This window comes from Acanthaster planci, linkage group LG07, assembly GCF_054643075.1.
Source record: "Acanthaster planci isolate LZ-2023a linkage group LG07, COTS_SCS, whole genome shotgun sequence".
Taxonomy (NCBI): Eukaryota; Metazoa; Echinodermata; class Asteroidea; order Valvatida; family Acanthasteridae; genus Acanthaster; species Acanthaster planci.
In genome coordinates this window covers 18,313,420-18,334,410 of record NC_141783.1, presented here as the reverse complement: position 1 = coordinate 18,334,410, position 20,991 = coordinate 18,313,420, and the positions used below count along the sequence as shown (strand labels likewise).

General features: G+C 41.6%; 1 protein-coding gene across 1 annotated transcript; it reads right to left on the bottom strand.

Annotated features, from left to right (window-relative positions):
* Positions 1-720: 720 nt before the first annotated feature.
* On the bottom strand, positions 721-20,128 carry LOC110980280 (guanine nucleotide-binding protein subunit alpha-13-like). Its single transcript, XM_022236832.2, has 3 exons — positions 19,606-20,128; positions 11,819-11,869; positions 721-11,306 (listed from the first exon to the last, which is right to left on the bottom strand). Exons 1-3 carry the CDS (start codon positions 20,095-20,097, stop codon positions 10,737-10,739), a joined length of 1,113 nt encoding a protein of 370 aa, XP_022092524.2. The 5' UTR covers positions 20,098-20,128; the 3' UTR covers positions 721-10,736.
* Between the last annotated feature and the right edge of the window lie 863 nt (positions 20,129-20,991).

Here is a 20,991-nt window from a genome sequence, read left to right as displayed (position 1 = left end):
GTTGGCCTCCTCCACAAGTCCAAGTATTGTGTACTGGACATAATATTTGTACAGGTGTCATTACATGGAGTGATGTAAGGTAATGTGAACCTGTTGTTGGAGGTCAATATGACAATTGCACAGCAGGTTATCCACTGACCCTGTAACTGACAGTGTTCCAACTGGTGCTGCACTGAGACCTTTATCATGATGCTGCCATGTTTTGTCTCGTGCCCTGTACCCCCTTTGGCAATAGTACAACTTCACACATTGATAAAAGTGAACTGACTGTTTTTCCTTCCAGCTTCTCTTTGGTTATATTGCCTTGAACATGTTGAATGGTAGGAAAAGCCAGATAGCTGCCCCCTTAACAGAGGTCCATAACTGATGTGGTCCATGTTGAGAAAAGAATATCGGAGGATTGCATGGCCATGATGACACAGAGAAGGCACAGAAACTTAAGCCAGTGGACAAGAGGGGAAACAGCTAAGGAGGCAGGGACTACAGAAAGAAAAAAGAGACTTGATGGGGCCCAGGGGAGACCTGTGGGGTACAAGTCATTTCTCGTGTTCTCACCCCATTTTAGCATCTCCGTTGTGGGAACTACACAGCGTTGCATCCGAGCCTATCACAAGTCCCTGCAAGCACATCACAAGTCCCCTCAAGTCCATCACAATTCATTCAGTTTTAAGCCAATTCACAAGCTGTTCAAATGAGCTGTGACAAAAGCATTCTTTTGTGTTCCCCCTGTAACTTATGACTAGCCTTGTGAAGGGACTTGTTAAAGGACGCGAGATGAACCTGAAAACAACACTGGGACAGTACAGGTGCCACGGGACAAATTGCTCCTCTCGGAGCTGTGAGGCCCAGGGCAACCGTACTGTACAATGTTTTACGTCAACATGACATATAGCAAATCCTGTCACGTTTGCCCTTTCTAAAATGTCCACTGATGTCACATGACCACATCATCAGTCAGGAGTATCATCACATATGGGCATAGAGACCTTTCTCTCTGCCCCCACTGATACAAGTTTGTCCAACTTCAGCATTAAATATCTCAAGTTGGCAACAATGAATGTTAAACTGCATCAGTACAAACATGCTTCAGAATGTCCAGCTGATTTCTGTAACGATTTTGTTTTTGCACAGCCACTATGTTTGCAAACCGCATTTTCTCCTTGGTGTTTTTTGTTCCATATGCTCCAGCGTTTAAGACAAGCACCCCTTAATTAATATGGGAACACCCACAATCTGTTATGGTCTGCACGCCAGAACAAGGCCTGGTGAATGGTCAGATTGCAAGAGATTTGTGACGTAATACCCCCGTCCAAATATGGTAATACTCCAGACTGATCATGCCAAGTTGTAAATCAGTGTGACATGATCTGTATGACTGTGGTATGAAAGTTTCCCCGGATGCGGTAAACCGCTGTCTACGTCATGAGATCCTTATTGATCGGTGGTATGTTTTGTGCTGATGATAAATCATCCGTGGGATACTCAACATGAATGTTCCTTGCCAAGTTTAAAGCCCCTTCTTGTTAAATCTTAAAACCTCTCTCAAATGACACATTGAAGAATCCAGGATAAAACATGGCAGGCAATTGTACACGTGTGTAAAACACATTACAACCTTCTTGTTGCTGAAATCTTCATCAGCTTCATTTGCTCACTCTCTCTTACAAGCTATTAACCAAAAATCAGGAAGTTAAATTTAAAAAAAACAAACACATCTTTGGGTTAAAGTCTACACTGCACCAAGACAGCTTGCATAGAGCATTTAAAAACAATACGTCAACAATACAGGCATTTTGACATGCATCAAAATAAATATGGGCTGCGCTGTGAACCACTGGGAATTAAAAACTACATTTACATGTCTGTGTTCAAGTAGGCATGGAGGTGAAGAACGAAGACAAAAACTATTTAGAAAAAAAAAAATTAGGATGTACACAAAAATGGTACATTTGACATACACGTTAACCCCTGAACGACGAGAATTTCTTTCCGAAAGCCGACACCAAGAATTCCGGCCTCGCTTGGCCACGAAGGCCACCAGCCAAACTGCAAATTCTCGGTTTGTGGCCCAGCGTGCAGTGCACGCTCTGAATTACGCGGTGAAAAGGCTGATTGTTCGGTGGCATGTGGCTCTACTCATGTTTCCACCTTCCCGTTGCCTCTTTTCAAAGTGGGGACTATTGTGAAGCTGGTGATTATGATGCAAATTTGGTCTTTTCATTTCTGGGCTACACACAAAGGCCAATCACCATATATACAAGAGCCAGGGTCTGCCTTCTTTCACCGTCTTTGCTCGAGCATGGGCTGAGAATAATAGCTGAAAAGTGGGCTGAGGATCTCAATGTTTACGGCGGCTCTAGCCGCGTCCCGGCGCGAAGGGGTTAAACGTGTCTGTTTTTCAAGTGTACAAATCAAATCCTATTTCACTAGATAGTAATTACACGTACATGACACGTCAAAGTGGGATGCAGTATACATGTACCGGGGTTAAAGTTAACACAGCCATCTTGACTCGGTAATGATGTTCTTTTTCTTTTACAAGCCATATACTGATGCTCTGTTGGCAAGCTTTTTCCAAGGGTACAAAAAACTATGACATGTCAATGTCATTGCCGGAAGGTTGGCGGGACAGGGGTTTTCAATGTATCAGGGCATCTGACTACACGTGCTTGTCTGAGCAAAGGGAAACTTATCTGCCAGGGAGAGTCCCTATTCAAATATCCAGGAAATCCTTCAGGATTCATCACTTTTCTTTTCTTCCTGCCATGTAGCTTCCATTGTCAACAACATGTATGTATTCCTAGCCGGAAGGTACAAGTGATTTTTATGTTCCACGTCCCTATTGAAACAGGAATAGTGAAACAATGGCTGGCACACATGCACTTTTGTTTTCCAGAAGCCTTCATGCATTTGTATATTTGCATGGACTTTAACTCTGTACAGAAAAGCATCGTAATCCTATATTTGGAGCTTTTTTTTTCATTTTTTAAAAATAATTTATCTGTTCCTGAAGGGGAAAGGCAGATATTTGAAATGGTCGTATGTCACCACATTTGAAATGCAGTCTTTATGGTTTGAGCATTGGAACCTTGTGCAACGTACCGGTACGGTACATTTCGAATCATTCCATTAGCAAATCCCTCAACCTCCTCCCCGATAAATTCACCACATGTATTGAACTGTCAACAGACTCATTCCACAGCACGACTGTAACATGTTACCACACAGCTGCATTAGTGTGGAGAAAACAGACACAACTTCAGCAGGAAATGCCTCATGACTGTGCCCTTCCATTTCTCGTCAACATAAATAAACATCACATTTGGCAGGCCGTAGCACCATGATGGGTATAGGCTTACAACTTCCCCTCCCCCCTTCAGGTGATGGGGGGGAGGGAGAGTAAAAGAAGGCACCCCTTTTCATCTGAACATGGTTGCCATGGAAATATGCAAAGCAGCCAAGAAAAAAATGCCAGATGGATTGTCTCCGCAACAAAGAGTGGGTCATTAAACTTGTCCAATCCCAACGTTAGCTTGGTAATATGCATACATGTAACTTTCAGTGGTATGCTGGCAAACATAATCTTACCGTATCAAGTCCTGACTTATTATAGTACGCGTACGTGTAAACAGTTCCGTGTGGAAATCATACAGATACATGTGTGAAAAATCACAGGGGGATGTTTGCATCGGTGACATGCAACACTAGTTGCATGTGCACATTTGTGTAGGATGCACATGGATGCATAACAATTGAGTTGTTGTACTTTTAACTCATGGAAATTGGAATGCAAACTTCCTCCAAATAAACTGGCCTTATTTACATATAGATATGCAAATGTGACATCCATGCCACATCAGACGTGTTTTCATGTAAAATGGCTGATGTGGCATACTCATCCCCTTTTCTCGGAATCAACCAACAATTTTTTTTTTCATTGCCAATGTAGGAAAAAAGTACACTTTTTAACAGGTTACAACTGAATGGCTGGAAAAGGAATTAGTCCAAAAATCCTGAAAAAATAGCCAAATTTTTTGATACCCTTTCTTCAAAGGAGAGACAATTTTATACTTGACATTCCAACCTTTCCAGATCTTTTTGTAAAAGATGAAACTTCAAGCCACTTCACCAGATCATTCGCTTTTTAAAAGCCAGCTCACACTAGACATCACTATACATTCTGGGAGTGTCAAAATGGCTGACTCACTGTGCATGGTGCAAACAGCTCTAATACTGATAAGACTTGAAGGTTTTCATGGTGAGAGAACTATATGAGTAAAACGATTGCGGTTACACCATGGATCAATCTCTTTCTTGAGTATGTGGGGGAATAACTGGACATTTCGAAAAGAGTACTCTGTCCGTCTCCTGAAGACAGACAGAGTACTCTGTTCAAAACGTCAAGTTATTCCCCAGCTCTAATACTGCCTACAATTTGTATGGGTTAGCAGATCTAGAACTTTTGGCCATGGTGTCAGATGATTCACTTCAAGATGGTCATTTGCCTAGTTAGTTTAGGGTTGTATTTTCAATCTCTTAGCTGCATCACACTCAGTACATTATTTTGTACTTGCACTGACAGTCAACTACAGAGCTTTATCATAATGCTGCAATGTTTGTCTTGTTCCCTGTATACCCTGTATGGCAATGGTAATACAACTTCACATTTTGATAAAAGGAAACAGACTACATGTATTTTCCTTTCCAGCCTCAGTTTGGTTACTTTGATTTGAATGGTGGAAAATCAAGATGGATGCCCCATGTTAGAGGTCTATAGTTTTACCAGCCATCAGTAGGCAAAAATATGACGGCGACACTGCTGGAGCAGACCCTCGACAGCAGCACAAAATAATTGGTCCGTGATCTTTTTTTTCTCCTTTAACAGTAGCACGAGCAGTGCTTCTGCCATGAACTTGGAGTTTACCAACAGTTTGCTGATCCTGTGCTCTGATTGGAAAATACTGAGTGGAAGGGCATACAATAGATGCCAATGTGCATTACTGCCTCACATTACATGTACATGTTGGCGTGCAGTTTTGAACACTGTAAGGTACATGTAAGGTAAAACATATGGTGAATTGAACAGACACGCACACGTAAATAGTAGGAGTAGGAAGTCATTAGCGGGGGGGGGGTTGGGGTGGGTGGAAATCTTTGCTCTACTTTGTACCGCGTGTCTGCGAAAGTGTGCCAACTGTGGTCGACAATTTCCAATTTTTTTTTGAAAAATTTATAACAACAGTGCTGGCCACTCCCATACTGAGTAATTACTAAATATGCCCTTTCCCTCAGAAAAGGGACAACACAATACAAAACAAATAAACTTGAAGTAACAGGAGATGTTCCCCACTTTACAGTATTTCCATGACAATTCAACAGAAGCGTAATACATACCAGTATGCACAGTACAGGACACGCAGTATAGTAACACGGCTCCAGACATGGGTAACCCACCCGTACAATAGTTAGGTATCCCCCATCATGAACAGAACGAAAAATGACGATGTGACATGATTTCTTTTAACACGTTAAATCATCAGGAATTAATCAAGGCCATCATCAGGAGAGTATGAGGGCTCGCCAACATGGGCCAGGGCACCATCAGTGCAATACTTGGTCCAAAATGGTTAATTTCATGATCCTGACAAATTACTTGGTAACTTTTTGGACAACGCAAGAGAACCTTTTTAAAAGGCTGAGGTGGCATTTGCAAATAAAACGCTTTGTGGAATGCTACAGCTGATTTCACAGTTATGTGCAAAGATTGTTGAATGGCATTGAGAGCACTGAATGCATTGTTCACTAATGCTATTTCTCATCTGTGGGTTAGTTTTTTCACCAAACGGTACCCGTTTTACACACAACCCGTAAATGCACACCAATGCATTGAATTCTTATACATGCACTGTAAAATTCAGGGTCCTGTGAAATGAACACAAAAAACAGCAAAACCTTTGCATGTACTAGTACATGTACATCTACCCTCCACAAAAAAAAATGTGACTTTGCATATCAGCATTCATGCTTGACAGTCAATAATTTCTCTCGAAGTAAATCTGAACGGCGCAGCTGTGACACCCATCCAAGATAAGGCCAACAGAATTCATTTCATGTAACGTATGTAATGGGGAGAATGGGATCATCATATCACAATACTTTTGCTATGGCATCAACCAATTGGATTCAAGTCTGGTTGAGAACAAAAGTTACCACATTTAATGTACATGAACACCGTGCAATCCCAGTATGCTCTTCACCACTCAACTTCCTGCGTAATACTCTACGACCAAATAATACTAGTACTGAACTGTTAGGACCTACACCTAATCAGCCAAAGAAACGGAAATGCTTACATTTCTATCGTCATCCTGGACTCATTTTCAAGAATCCACACTGAATGTACAAAAAAAGGTGAAGAGAGAAACGAAAGACAGTAACCTGCTAGGAACACAGACGACCGTCTCATGCATGTACGGACTACATGAATTTACTATGTATTCAGGCTAGAAAAGTGTACATGTATGTACAGAAATTTAACAGAAATACTTATATACAATGAAAATGAAAGGCGCTCTATTGTCTTTGAAGTTCCCCAAGGGGAAAAATGAAGTTTTTATCAATCATCTACCGGGTATAACTGCATTTTAATGTCAACCCCCCCTTCACCAACGCTCAGTCAGTGGTTTATATGCATGTGTACATGTACAGTGTGACAAAAGAAGCACACATGCATATACAACTTGCACCACTCACAAATTCACAGCCCCAAGCGACTCAAAATCTGTCCCGCTTGCTCTGATGTGGTTTATTTTCAAAAGCGCAACTTTGTACATCCAGCATTCTCTTTTCTTCACAGATACATGTACGAACGTGTCTCAAAATGCCACTTTGATCTTCTGTATTGCTTGTACATGTACAATGTATTGTAGATACATAATACATGTACATGTACACATGTAGCTGCCAGAAATGTACAATACATATCTGAAGTAGGACAAGAACATTCAAACGTGGAATTGTTTCCCACTTTCTCTTATTTGGAAATACATGTATGGTATATATAATATAATACGACAACTTAATCTGCATATTAACACAGAGCTCCTTTAATACAAAACAGAAAAACACATTAAAATTCAATGATTTACGTATGGCACACTTGTTTTATGAAAACTCCCTGTGTCATCACATAAATATTCATGACCCTAATGAACTAAAACGGCAGAAATGAAAGCCCATTTCAAGATACAGGTGCAGATTTCTTCTTCTTTGCATTTGTAAGCGGGATAAAGAAAGTTGGGTCTAACTTGTAACAACAGAAGACAACCTCCCCTCTCATTTTGCAGCACATGTACATGTATGTAATTGACAGAAGTACGCTTTAAAAAATGTTACTGCACAGGTATCAGAGAGAAATGATATTCCTGAAACTTCATTTGTGACTTTTTTTGGGGGGGGGGGTCAACTCTCTGTAATGGCAACTTCTAGTTCCTCATGCTGAGGGTTGATTCATGGAGACATAGGCATGGGGGGGGTAGGAGGCAAGGGGCGCCATTGCTGTTCCGGGGGGAAACAATGAAAGAAAAAATGGTAAAAAAGCAAAAGGAATGAGATGAAAGTGTATGAAGATCACCAATTTGCTTGAAAAAAACAAATTTCAAAATGGAATCCCTTGTACTATTAGTGGTTTATAACTTTGTTGCTGATGAGTGCCTTGTCCTCTCCCCATCCTGGAAATTTTTCCCCCTAGAAAAAAAGTGGTTTTGCCCCCTCCCCCTCCCAACAATATAACGGCAATGCCAACGTTCCAAGATCAGGCAATTCTGGGCAGAAATGAATTTTTTCTACAGAGCTCTTATAATTCTTGCAGTACTCGCTGCCCTGGTTTATTTGTAAAGATAAGTTAATCAGCAACAGAGCTGCTCCAGCATACCACCACTAACAATTCTGGATGGATTTTTGTAGATTTTTAGGGGGAAAGGGAAGAGGCAAACATTCTAGCCAAGCCTAGAATCTCCATGAATTTACAGATGTGTCAACCGCCCGGTGTGAGTCTTCAGACCCACACTGACTAAAGTTTGTACGGATCTGTTGATGTGCAGTTACTGCAGTCTGTGTAGATCAAGGTGCCAAAATCTGGCTTTGAAGTTCAGCTCTGGCCTCGGCACATGTGGTTTCCACAGTAATTCAAAGCTACAAGTAAAAATGGAAGTCTTTTGTAGACTGAAGGAAATGAGGTTACGAGCAGACCGCAATGCATGTTCAATAATTAGTGTGAAAGCCACACAATGCAAGTGTTTGGTTTGACATTGACCTATGCTACTTTCCATACCTTAGAGCATTTCTCTTACAAACACAGGAAGAGCACGTGAAAACATTCCCAGTTGAGAAACAATCCCATTTGGGAACACGGCCCGTCAGAACTCTAGGCATTATTTTGAATTGTACATGTACATGGATGTCTGCAACTTCATGGTAGTCCCCTGGAGAAGCATGCACTTGTATCCAAAGGAACGTCCGACAAATTTTACTCAACACGTAGGCCTAATGATTTACCATTTCCACAGGCTTTAGTTTTCCGAGCAAAATTTTGTAAATAATGAGGCAACTGTAATACCTTTCAGCTTTGAAAAAAAAAAACAAAATTAAAAACCCTTGATTGGCTATGTCTACTGGATAATTAGAGTGGTTAGCTGGCTGAGAGTTCAATCCTCCCACTCGTAAAATGAACTCCCACTCATTAAATGAAAAACACATAAATAGTTCCACCGCATACATGTACATGCGCACGTAGTCAGACATACCGTACTTCACATTTCTTTACAGGCAGCATTTTAAACCCAGCCTAAGTCTGTCTGCGTATGTCCACTACCCGGTACAAGACTCTGCTAGGACTGTGGTCTCACTTTGTTTCCGCTGGAAGGATTTACAAATATACGTACATTTACAGGTATGATGAAGCCTTCCTCACAAATTTGAAAAGACAGGCCTGCATGTACAAACTTTACAGCAAACATTTGAGGATGTGCACCGACTTAGAATCACATTGACCCGATGCCCTGTGATTTATTTCCCTTTTGCTCAAAATCTTCAGAGTTCCTCCAAAATAAACCCATTAGGAATCTAATAGAGCCATCTTTGTACTCCAGCTTTCCTGGGCCATCAAGCCCCATGTAATATAACAGGGGCTGGGCTCTAGGCTTGGAAGGAGCCAGCAGAATTTGGGGTTGACTTATCATAATCCCACAATGCATCACTGGCACTGCATGAGGGAATCTTACACAGTGTCTCAAAGTTGTGGCAGTGGCTGGGAACAACAAGTGTTCCAATGGTACAGCCACCGCCACGCGGCTGCAGCCACTTCCATCAGGCATGTGTGCTACTCCAAGCCACACCATTAATTTAGACACAGGCTTAACATTACATGTACAATCTACATGCACATGTACTATTTCAAAAATCTTTATACTATTTAAAAAATAAGAATTAAGTATACTGATCTTTTGTTCGGAACGCAGGTTTTAACACATGCTAAAAGCCCTTTAGTCAACTGTCGAAAGTCAAATACTTTCATTACAAGTAGGTATAGTAAACAAATCTTCCCTTGTCATTCCACCAGATCTTTTTACATGATTTACACTACACTCTAAATTTAAAACAAATACAGAAAGCCAACACAAGACACAATATTAACCTTTACAGCATGGCAATGCCATTTCTCAGTGTCTGCACTTATTTTGCTTTTTAAAAAAGACACGTATCTCAATAAAGGAAAATATATGTACATAAAAAACAGTATTGTAGTTAATTCTTGCCGAGTTCTCCATGACAGTCTGAGTGTACTTGAATCAGGATAAATTGTTCATGAATTTACCATCCAAGAAGTCATTCTGACAGAGAATTAAAAATCATGTTTTTTTTAGCATCGCTCATTCAACCCCAGTTTTTTAAACCAGCTACAAGGGAATGTCTCAGGAACTCGGGGCTTTTAGTACATGAACTGTATGTTCTTAGTGTTCCAGGGTTATCCAGGAATGGCCTGGATCGACAGGCCTGCCTATGTGGGAACATCTGCCCATGTGTACCAGGAAAAGCCCTCGGCAGTCAAGAGGAAGCTGGCAACAATTTTCCCCTGAGGAGCACGCTGTGTTTCAGACGGGCACTCTCAAAAGGCTCAGGAATGCTCCGAGTTGTGAGAGACTCCCTTACAACAGCATTAATCCTTACACACTAACCGTTCTTCCTGAACCTTCCCAAATCCTCTACTCCGTAGGAAGCACATGGCAAATTGAGATTTGAATTCAATGTTTGAAGGGTGTAAAGCCCCATGGAACGGATAGACTCCACCTTCCTCAATGCCACAACCACTGGTAGGATTTTGAAGAATGCGGGGAGGGGGCCGGGAAGGTTAGGATTAACGGCATTAAACTGGCATTTACTGCAACTCATCTACATGAGGCTTTCAGACACCTGTATTGCTGTCAGGTTGAGCCTCATCTTGCATTAAGATCTGCATTTGTTTGCAGTGTATTGCGGGATATTTATATGTATATAATATTTCACAGTAAATGTGACTCAATGATTTCCACAAGAGTTGAAGAAAAACAAGAGGAAAAAATATTTTGATGCTTTTTTCATCAATGCTGGATATATAGATTAAGTAATTTCTTCTTTTTTTTTTTCGAGGCCACAGGCGACCATCGTCGAGAAGGCAAGACTCACACTACCTGGAACAGCTACTGCAGCATAAGGCCCTCCAGATTCTGCTTGAGAATCGTGTCCCGGACCGCGTAGAATACGTACCGAATGTTGTTTGTGTCCACGGCGGTGGTGAAGTGGTGGAAGAGCGATTTGCTGCGGTCCCGGCGCCGCATGTCAAACATGAGCAGGATGAAGCTCTGCACCGCCTTCAGGTCCGTGGGCTCGCCCTCATAGGCGGCGAAGTAGTCCTTGAGGTTGACCACCTTGATCTTCTGCTCCAGGAGGTCCGTCTTGTTCAGGAAGAGGATGATGGAGACCCGGCAGAAGTACTTGTGGTTGACGATGGTCTCAAAGATGTTGCAGGACTCCACTAGCCGGTTGGTGATGCGGTCCTCCATCAGCACCTGGTCGAACTCGCTGGAGGAGACCAAGAAAAGGATGGAGGTTACGCCCTCAAAGCACTGAAACCACTTCTGGCGCTGGGAACGCTGGCCGCCCACATCCACGAACCGGAAGGGCACGTTCTTGATGTCGATGACATGCTCCACGATCCCCTTGGTGGCCTTGCGAGCGTACAGGATGTCTTGCGTGGTGGGCAAGTAATTCTGCAACGATTTGGTAGTAAAAATGACATCAAAACCAAAACGAGGAAACATAACCCTAGCCATTACCATTTCTAAAACAAAAGCTTAAGCAAGATTTTTCGAGGGGAAAATAATTCTTAAAATAATGAACCTGCCAATCACTCAAGAGTAACATACATTCTGTTTCAAGTTTTAATGCCATGTTGTGGGAGCCAACTAAAAGAATAGCCGAATGACTGGTTCTTTAGTTGAGTAACATGTATGGCCGAAGAATGTAAAAATACACAAAAGACATCCAAAGCAGTACAATAAAGGCATCGTGGGAACTACCACATTTGTACAAAATACAAGAATTTTCACATCTCTTTAATACTTGCACAAAAGATTTTGCTTCCTAACATTGCCACTGTTATGAGAAGGCAATTCCTTAATTAAAAATCATTTTACTTGCCATCAAAACATAGTTATACATGTACATGTAGGTGTTAATCAGGGGGCCAATCCTACTGCATAACATACAGTTCTGTATTTACCTCCTTTCCAATTCGATCCAATTCATCCAGGAAGTACTTCACTGAGTCCGCCTGAGCAAAAAAAAAAAAAAAAAATAGATGAGAAAAAAACAAACACATCATGAAAACTGGCTAAGAAACAACTACCTGTAGGTTATTAAATTGCTCTTGATTTATTACGTCAGGTAAATGTGGCATGGCATCATCGCATGGTTACAGTCAAGATGTCCACGCTACTAACATGATAAAGGAGGTCTTGGTTTTGAATCCTGGAAATGTAACATTGATAAGTTTCCACTCAAAGATGCCCAAGCGCGCTGAAGAACTTCTAGTCTTTTGAATACAAGATGTCCCACTAGTCACAAAAGAATGGGCGTGATAGCGCTAGAATAACCTGAAATATGTGAGCCTCCCACTCAATGCATGCACACTGGCAGCCCTGTAACAACAATATCACCATGGGTTTTGAAAGTTAAATATGTCCAAATTTTTTACAGATTTAAAAGGATGGTATTGTTGAGTATAACAATTTCTCCAAAGCAAATAATGTACTGGTCCACAGGGCCCTATACTCTAACTTAAAAACAGGTTGCTTTTTTAAAAGCATTTCTATCCGTTTCCCGACATGGTTTGCTGACAACATGTGCCACATGTGATTCTCATTCCATCCTGATGAGCCAGTTGGGTATTTTCAAGCAGCACATGCCCATTCTGAGGTTATTTGGGAAGAGAGCAATACATGCGCGAAAGTCTGTCCTATCATTGCAGTCGTATGCTGACTCACGTGTGCGCTTCGTTCCCAAAAGACCTTGGATTTTTGAAACACCAAGATGAATTAACATCAGAGTCAGCTCTATTCTGAAGCAGAAGGTTCTTTGAATTTCTGCCGGGTGGCCATAAGTCCCTGACAGGGAGGAGTTGCCTTCCTCTAAGGCTGACTGTTGTTTACAGTCTGTGACGTGGCCAAAGATTCCTGGCCCATCATCAGACGTGTGGGGTCACTGGGAGTGATGATGCTGTCCCATTTAGAGATGCTTATTCTCGACACTAATGGGAATAAGTCTGTATGAGGGTATAAATGTATGCCAATTATTTATACACGCAACTTGTATGTCCCATACATGTAACTTGTAATAAAATTGTTACCCCTAAGACATTAATGGAAAGCAGTGGTTTTTGTTTGAACCATTGGACATCCGGGTGGAGAATACCCTCAAGAACTTTTCTCAGTCTTTGTGATGATTGTGAAATTAAAGAAAATATAGTGTTTTGTCTGGGACGAAACAGGGACATTTTCATGGCTACGTACGATATTAGATTTACGTGTACTGGCAATGTACAGATGTTTGACTTTTTGTTGCAGCTACCTTGTACATACATGTACATGTACATACATGTGTATGTACTTGTGTACATTCCCATTTGTCACTTCAGAACTGAACCGGGTTTCTGCTACCCTGGTACATGTACTGGGGGAGTGGTCGGGGACCAGTGTTATACTCGTAAGTGGGCACTTTGGCATTGACAGCAAATTTGGGCAATTTTTATGCATCTTCTTGAGACTTGGTACATGTATACTTTAGGTATGAAACTGTATGGGCAATAGTACAAATATTTTGACACATCATGACACAAATTGCTGCCAATGGATACATTCTTAGAAAAAAACTACAACTTTTTTTTTCTCTGGGTACATGAATATGTAGACCAGTTTGCACGTGCACTCTATGCATGCTAAAGAATTCCATCAACCAACACATGCAAAATTGGTCAATACCGACGAAGTATAAGCTTTAATAAACATTTTCGTTAAGCATTTTTTTGTATCATATATTTAGTCATACGTATACACCATCAAGATGCCAACATGGAGTAAAGTGATCATGAAGCGAAGATGAAGGAGATTTAGTGAGAATAGAACTCAACGACAAACAGGAATTCACATTTCCAAGCATTCCAAGATTCATCTGCAATGTTGTTACCGCTTTAAATCTACCGACAGTGGTCTGCGACTCTTAACAGATTTGGGGCTGCCTGTGACCAGTGTGTTGAGTGCTAGTTGAGAACTTTCACATTTTTGCACTTTATTTTTTTTCATCTGCGGAAACTTTGAGTTCTGTCTGAGTTCACTGAATCGAAATTCGACACCAGATACATATTAGCCTCATGGTCCCACTCAACGGGCTCTTATCTGCTAGTAATAGACGGGATCCAAGATGTATGTTTTTAAAATTCTACCTTTTCTTTTGGGGGGGTGTGTAATTGGGAAGTTACATACATTTGCATGTATGTGAAAATATAACATTTCTCTTATCATATCAATGTAACAGTGGTTTACATGCAACAACCCAATCCCAGACATTCACATGCATTTTGTTTGTTACCTCACTCTAAATATGAACAGAACCAGACACCACACAGTCAGGCAAAAGCCTTCATGTGCCCAACCTTGACCATCTTGGTATACTATAACTTAGCTGGAGACTGTTTTATAAAAAAAAAAATCTCATGGAGGCATATGTAAACAGTACCAGGTATATTTTGATCCATCCTCTGGGGGTGAAAGGTCACCTGCTTTTGATCACTGGGGCATGCAAACATCCACGCACCCGAGGCCAATGATTGGCAAGAACCAAGTAAAGTGTGTACATTTGTGGTGCCCTTCATTCATTGCAGTAGTTACACAATACATATTGCGTGCCCAAAAAAACATATGCAGCGTATTACCAGGTCTATTGTATTCAACTTCAGCACAATTCAGTGCACAACAATGGAGCATCAGCAGGTCATTGTGCATGAATTCACTTTTTTCTGGATGAGAGTTTCAGGAAGTACTCCGTAAAATCCTCCATGGGCCATGGCGGCGCAGAGTGGCCCGAGAATTGCTACAAACTTTCATCGTTCAAATCTCAAGCCAACCATTGCTGTAAATATCCACGCACCAAAGAGTAAACTACATTTAGTTCAGGTTAGGGCTTCGGTTCACAAGCCCAACATTGGCAAGATGAAATGTTCTGAAGGTTTGCAAATACGGATGTGATTTAAATGTACTCGGAAAATACACTGCATATTGCATACTGTACCGGTCTGTATGCGTGATTGCATGGTGTGAGTTGGGACAAATTTATGTACATGTAAACTGGTGCAATGTGTGTCAACGTAGCACTGTGTATACCTACAATATGGCAATGCAATCCTGCGATGGAGAACATTTGTGTATATATGCGTACAGTAAGCCTCCCTCCTCATACACTGCACAGTGAGCTCAGGGGAAACTCGATAAAATATCCTACACCGATTAGAAATACACACGTGTGTGAGATCAAAAGAAATTTGTGCCAAATGTCAAACAGTTCTGCGAAATGTGAATACATTAACGATGTGGAACATTGTCAGCGGCTAAATGTACATGTAATTTATGTAAAATCAAGAAGTACAGCCCACATCCACCCACACACGCACCTGTTTTATATACAAAGTGGGGACATTCCTATCTTCTCCTGTGGTTAAGGAAACTTGAGGAAAATGCTCCTTTTTCTCCACTCGGCTAACTCCTTCGAGCTGGATTTTTGATGATGATTTCTTGGACTGTTCCTCTTCATTTTGCCACAGATAACTCTGACCCCAAAATGCCTCTGAAACTGTTTTTCAGAGGGGAAAACATTTTATGGACTTGTGCGAGTCCACACAATGCCATTATACGCTACATTACGTGGACTTCTTTTGTGCAGGGGTCCACACTATGTACATGTATGCCACGCCTGCACACACATACACACAGAACCTCGTACTAGTAGAAGGCAAACTGAAAGTTTCTAAATTTATTTTGTCACTCGAAAATAATTAAGGTGAATGTTTAAAATTTAGCACACCATAATGTACACATGTACAGAGTACATGCAATTGAGAAACCAACCTGTAGGTTATAGCCTTCTACCACTACAAAATTACAAAATTACTAAAGTTCAGTTATGCACATCTTTTGTATACGTTCACATGCCTGCTGCATTATAAACCAATTTCTGAACATACCACTGTGCGTTACATGTATCAAATGCTAATGTATTCTAAAATTCTGGTTTCTGATGCTATAGCAGTCTGTCTGAATTGTGAACTGTAGAGTGCGAATTCATCTTGATATGTAGCCATACAATATTATATGAAGCATTTTTCCCACACATGGAGGGACACACAACAAACAAGATGTCAATACGTACCCCTGTTACTTTTAGAACATTCAGCTATCACTTTGTTAAATGTATGTAGTGTACATGTAGCAGATTCGCAAATGTAAGCACCGTGGAAGTCAACAGTCTCATCTTTCGAATCAGTCATCACAATCCTCCAGATGGATTGGAAAGATTTTAGCAGGATTAGGGAAGGTCCATGTACAACCCAAAACGTGTTGAATAACATATTGATACTTCTAAGGCACTTGACCCATTGAAAGATTCTTCATTTCCACATTCAAGTGCCTTTGGTACATGTACATCAATCCATATCAAGGGAATAAATATGTGCTTGGCCAGTCTTAAATGTTCATTTAAGACTGATTCAAGAGAATGGACACATACGTGTATTTATTCCTGTTCATTTTGATACCTTTTTATTCAGAGAGTCAAAAGAAGTCAACATATGATGTATTTCCAACAATTCTCAAACATTACTTTCACTTTCCTGAACACCCCTGTCCATTTTATGGTATATTCCTTTTGACAGTTGTCCAATAGCATCCCCTTCGATGAACTTGGGGCGCGCGTGGCACGTCACGTGCACGCAGACTCTTGACCAATCAGACCCAAGTACACAGTCTCCTATCCATGTGACAACACAGCGGATATTATCACTTCTCAGCAGGCATTATTAAAGTTCTGAAATTTTCTGAAATGAACGGTGTAGTCAGTGACAATGTGGGTGGCCACCAATTCTGAATGTCTGGTGGGACTAGGAGGGAAATCTGCTTTGCCCAATTTACTAGAAGGGAATCTGATGTACTTGTTGGATTGACACAGATTAATTGAATGTATATCTGAATTGACTGTAGACACAAGCTGAATCGGCTGATGCTTCATCACTGACAGACACGCGCTCATGTAGGAATTTGCATCCACCGTCAAGCCCTCCCATCAGCATTGCAAAGTGTGCACAAGCACTCTCCGCTGAAGTGCCAAAGTCCATTTTGGGTGCACGTGTGCATGTAGATGTACTTCAGTGCATACCATGCATCATGTACACAAACATAGATGCAGGCCATCGCTTCTGACAAGTCATATATTTGAAGTGAGTCCCCTCAAGGAATGTCGAATAAGTACTGTACATGTACGTAATCCAGGGAATTCGTTGTACTTGCATGTAGCCTCAATTTCAAACTTTAACCAACTCATGCCCTCCTCCAAAGAGAAAATAACAATCCACTAAGAGTGGTACTTCCAAAGCAACTGATGCATTTACTGGCTTCAGTAAGTCATCCACATTTGCTGGCCAGCCGTGGCCAATGCTTGCATCTGGGATGGCCCAGTAAATGGACATGGAGTACACTTTTGTGGCCCAGAAAAAGGCCCCCGGTGACTCTCCTTAATTGAAAAGGCAAATACAGCAAAAAAGTGGCTGACTAGGACTAACACTGAGGGCAGAGCGGGGCAAGTGCCAGGATAGCGGAGGACAAGAGACCAACGCCTGGCATTGGCAGGTCCTCTGAGAGGGCATGTGTACAATGTCCGCACGCAGATACGAGCAGCTAGCCTGTTGCGACTTCCTGAAATGCTGACCTTGCACAAAAATATCAGATAACGGTTGATGTACATGTACGTTTGTACCAGGTATCCTTAATTTGTTAACCCCAAGCTTTCTAAAGCCACTACACTTCTGTTTGTACTCAGAGCCAACCCACTGTTTACAAAACTGACACATGATTCAGGTGTTAGATTTGGATGGATCAATAAAAATAGTGCAAAATATAGCTGTTTGATTTTAGATGACTTACGACAGCTGATTGTGCTAAGGTTAAGTAAAGACCTTTGAGTTGTAACTACCTGTAGATACACATTACACACTTCAGGCAGTCAACCTCACCAGCAGCTCCTCAGATTTTACAAGGAGCCTTCTGGACCTGTGATTCCAGAGAGCTCTACCCCATAAGGATTGATTGGCAACATTATGTGTTGGGCAAAAATCAGCAGGGAACCAGTCGAAAGCAATACATAAATGAGTTTTTGGTTGGCTACCTGCTTTTGCTTTACCATTTTTTCATGTGCTTAACAAAGCTCTCTGTGAAATTCTCCCGTATACATGTACAGGTATACAAGTACACCAAAAGCCAACACAGTGCAAGATACAATACACGTACTGATTTGGTGTACAACTCCACCCTCACTAGTAACAACGAGAGAGGCGGGGCTGATACCTAAATGCTGCTACGTCCAACTTCAGCATCTGTCCCAACTGCAGTTGGGACAATTCCAAGTGCGGTGCTGTAGTTACTGGTAGACTCACTAAACTACATGTATGGTGTAATGTGTTAGTGTGTGAGCTGTAGCATGCGCCACTGTCATTTTGTATGGACAGCACCTGCTAGAAGAATGGAGTTTTTCTTTGTCAGACTGGAAATGCCCAGTTGTCATTTTGGTAGAATTTTTTCAGGTGTATCTACTTAAGCTACAGTACGGTAGGTAGAAAAATTTTCTACAGAAATTTGCTAACTGGAGAAGGGCCAGTGGAACTGAAGCAGTATAGTTGGGACCTTCCCTAATATAGTTGGGACTGTTGCTACAGTTTGAGTATAACTAACACCAACGCCCCTCTGCGTATTTGCCTGAGTGCAAATAAACAAGTGGTTCATCCCAACTACAATGTAAATGTACCAGTACAGTGCATGTATGTTAGTGCACCAACTTTTGGCAGTACCGTTTTGGGGTAGGCCCAAATTTGGTGCATCGTAGAGGTATCAGTTACTTGTATATAAGAAAAAGCAATTCAGTCACCTCAACCGGATCATACTGTAAACTCCTTTACAAAATGGTTAACAGCCCTGTTCTGTTTCAATTGAGAAATAACACTTTTGGGGCTTTAATTTGGCTAGATCAACTGTGCCAATATAGGAAGGTCTGCCAAAGTAGGCATGGGACAAATTTGGAATGTAAAACCAACTTCTTCATCACCAAAACCTCAAGAACATCATATACATAGCAGCCGTGAGAGAGCAGTTTTTATATTCCTCACTCAGTGATCAACCTAATAGGCTTTGACAGGAAAAAAATCACTGAGAAACTTAAAGCTTCAGAAACAACCTGTCTGGTACAAAAGGTCTGATGTACATGTATGTACTTCCTCCAAGCATGCAATGATTGTATAGATTTTTTTCCAAGGACACATGTGTTTGCATTTTTAAAATCATCATAAATGCTGTACCAGTTCTGTACCTTCAAAAACGTTTCTGGAGACACAAACCTTGGTTTTAAAAAAAGTGGAGATACATGTGACCATTTAGAAATTGCATAAAGAGAAAATGCATTAAGTATCAATCATTCACGGATTCAACAGGCAAATGGAAATGCTCATTCGAAGGCAATTTCAACAGCAGAAAGTTTGTGTTGTTTGGTACCTGCGTACATGTTAACATAGCAATTAACTGAAAAACTATAGCATTTTCTATTAAGTAATACCATGCCATTTCCCCCCAAATGTAGTAATACATGTATTGATGATGTAGTGATACTGTGATAGGCGTACGTGTAAACTTCACGCATCGGGCCTAGTACGTGGTACTGTACTCGATGGGCCTACGTGCGTGCACAGAAATGCGAACTCACCAACTGAAATTCACGCCTTCTGTCGTAGGCTCCCTGTATTCCGCTGTCGGCCCAAAGTGCCCTGCAATTCGGCACAAACTGCACAAAAACTGCGGGTTCTAGCAGCGCTGTGTCGCAGCCCATGACCTGAGTAGCATGCTCCTCGTTGGCCGCGTCCCCCCACGGTATCTGTAGCTTGCTGCGGGCGTCTTGCAACACTTTCAGCCCCTTGATAACGTTCGAGTAGATTATATTGCGGTAGTCTTTCACATCATCATCCGTGAACTCCTGTCCGTGGATGATTTTCATCTGTTTCAGGAAAGTACTTTTCCCACTCTCGCCGGCACCGAGCAGCAAGATCTTGATTTCCCTCCTGATGTAGGATTTGTACTTGCTCAGTTCCTTATCGATGGCTTTACTCTTGGATTTTGCCTCCATCTCCTGCGGAGACAGACAGCACGTAAAGACACTCGCCGCCATTTTGGCTGTAATGTGTTCCCATACCACACCCATGACGTCACGAACCGGAAGTAAAACTATCTAGCTCGTTGAATGCAGTAGTAGTAGTACGCGCGCCGGGCCGCGCCGCGCCGCGCCGCGCCGGGTACCGGGTGCACATGGGCAACATGTTCATTGAACTGTATCATCCACGCGACAAAATTACCAAGTTGAGTGACTGACGACTGGGTGTTTCCCAGGGGAAAAGGCGCACACCCAGTAGAATCATGGAAGAAGCAACGGCACCGATGATTGGTTTTTGTTTTTTACAAAGAAATTAATTTTAAACATCGATTATACCTCTGTGGGCAATTTAAGCAGCCATTTATCTCCTGATCTACTTTAGGATCCAAAGACCACCCCACGTAGGTTTTTCTTCAACATGTGGTCAAAATAAAGTGACATCGTCCATATCAGTTTTCTAAAGACATGTTGATGTTGACACCGCCCCCTCCCTGGTTGTGGTATAGTACGCCTTGTGTAACTCCATTAGACACCGCTTCGTTGCTTTTCCCTTGTTGCACAGTGATAAACCACTTTAATCCTTTCTCCAAGAAATGCATTTCAAGATGTCGTTTCCTGGTAGGAAATCTTGTGAAAGACAACTGCAGGGAGTGCTCAAAGTGGGGGGTATTTTTTCCTGCGTTTCATCGGGGAATTATCGCTCCTTCCCCCATTCTTATTCCCCCATTTCCTCCAGGGGGTTGACAATGTGCACCCTTCTTTCCCCTTCCTCCATGACAGCGTGGGTTAAAAACAAAGTTGGCGCATCCATTATTACTCAATAATTATTTCATTTACTTTGTATTGATGCCCAGTTTGTTAGTTTATTCAGTTATAAACATTTTTTTAAAAAGAGCTCCGTTTGTAGTCAACCGATACTTTTATTTATGTTTTTTAAAGCTTCAA

What these genes read in the sequence shown, in the direction of transcription:
- LOC110980280 (XM_022236832.2), bottom strand. Translation starts at nt 20,097, where the DNA reads ATGGGTGTGGTATGGGAACACATTACAGCCAAAATGGCGGCGAGTGTC. An exon ending in GAAGGCGTGAATTTCAGTTG is followed by an intron (nt 11,870 to 19,605) that starts GTGAGTTCGCAT and finishes TTTTTTGCTCAG; the next exon opens with GCGGACTCAGTGAAGTACTT. An exon ending in TGGATCGAATTGGAAAGGAG is followed by an intron (nt 11,307 to 11,818) that starts GTAAATACAGAA and finishes AAATCGTTGCAG; the next exon opens with AATTACTTGCCCACCACGCA.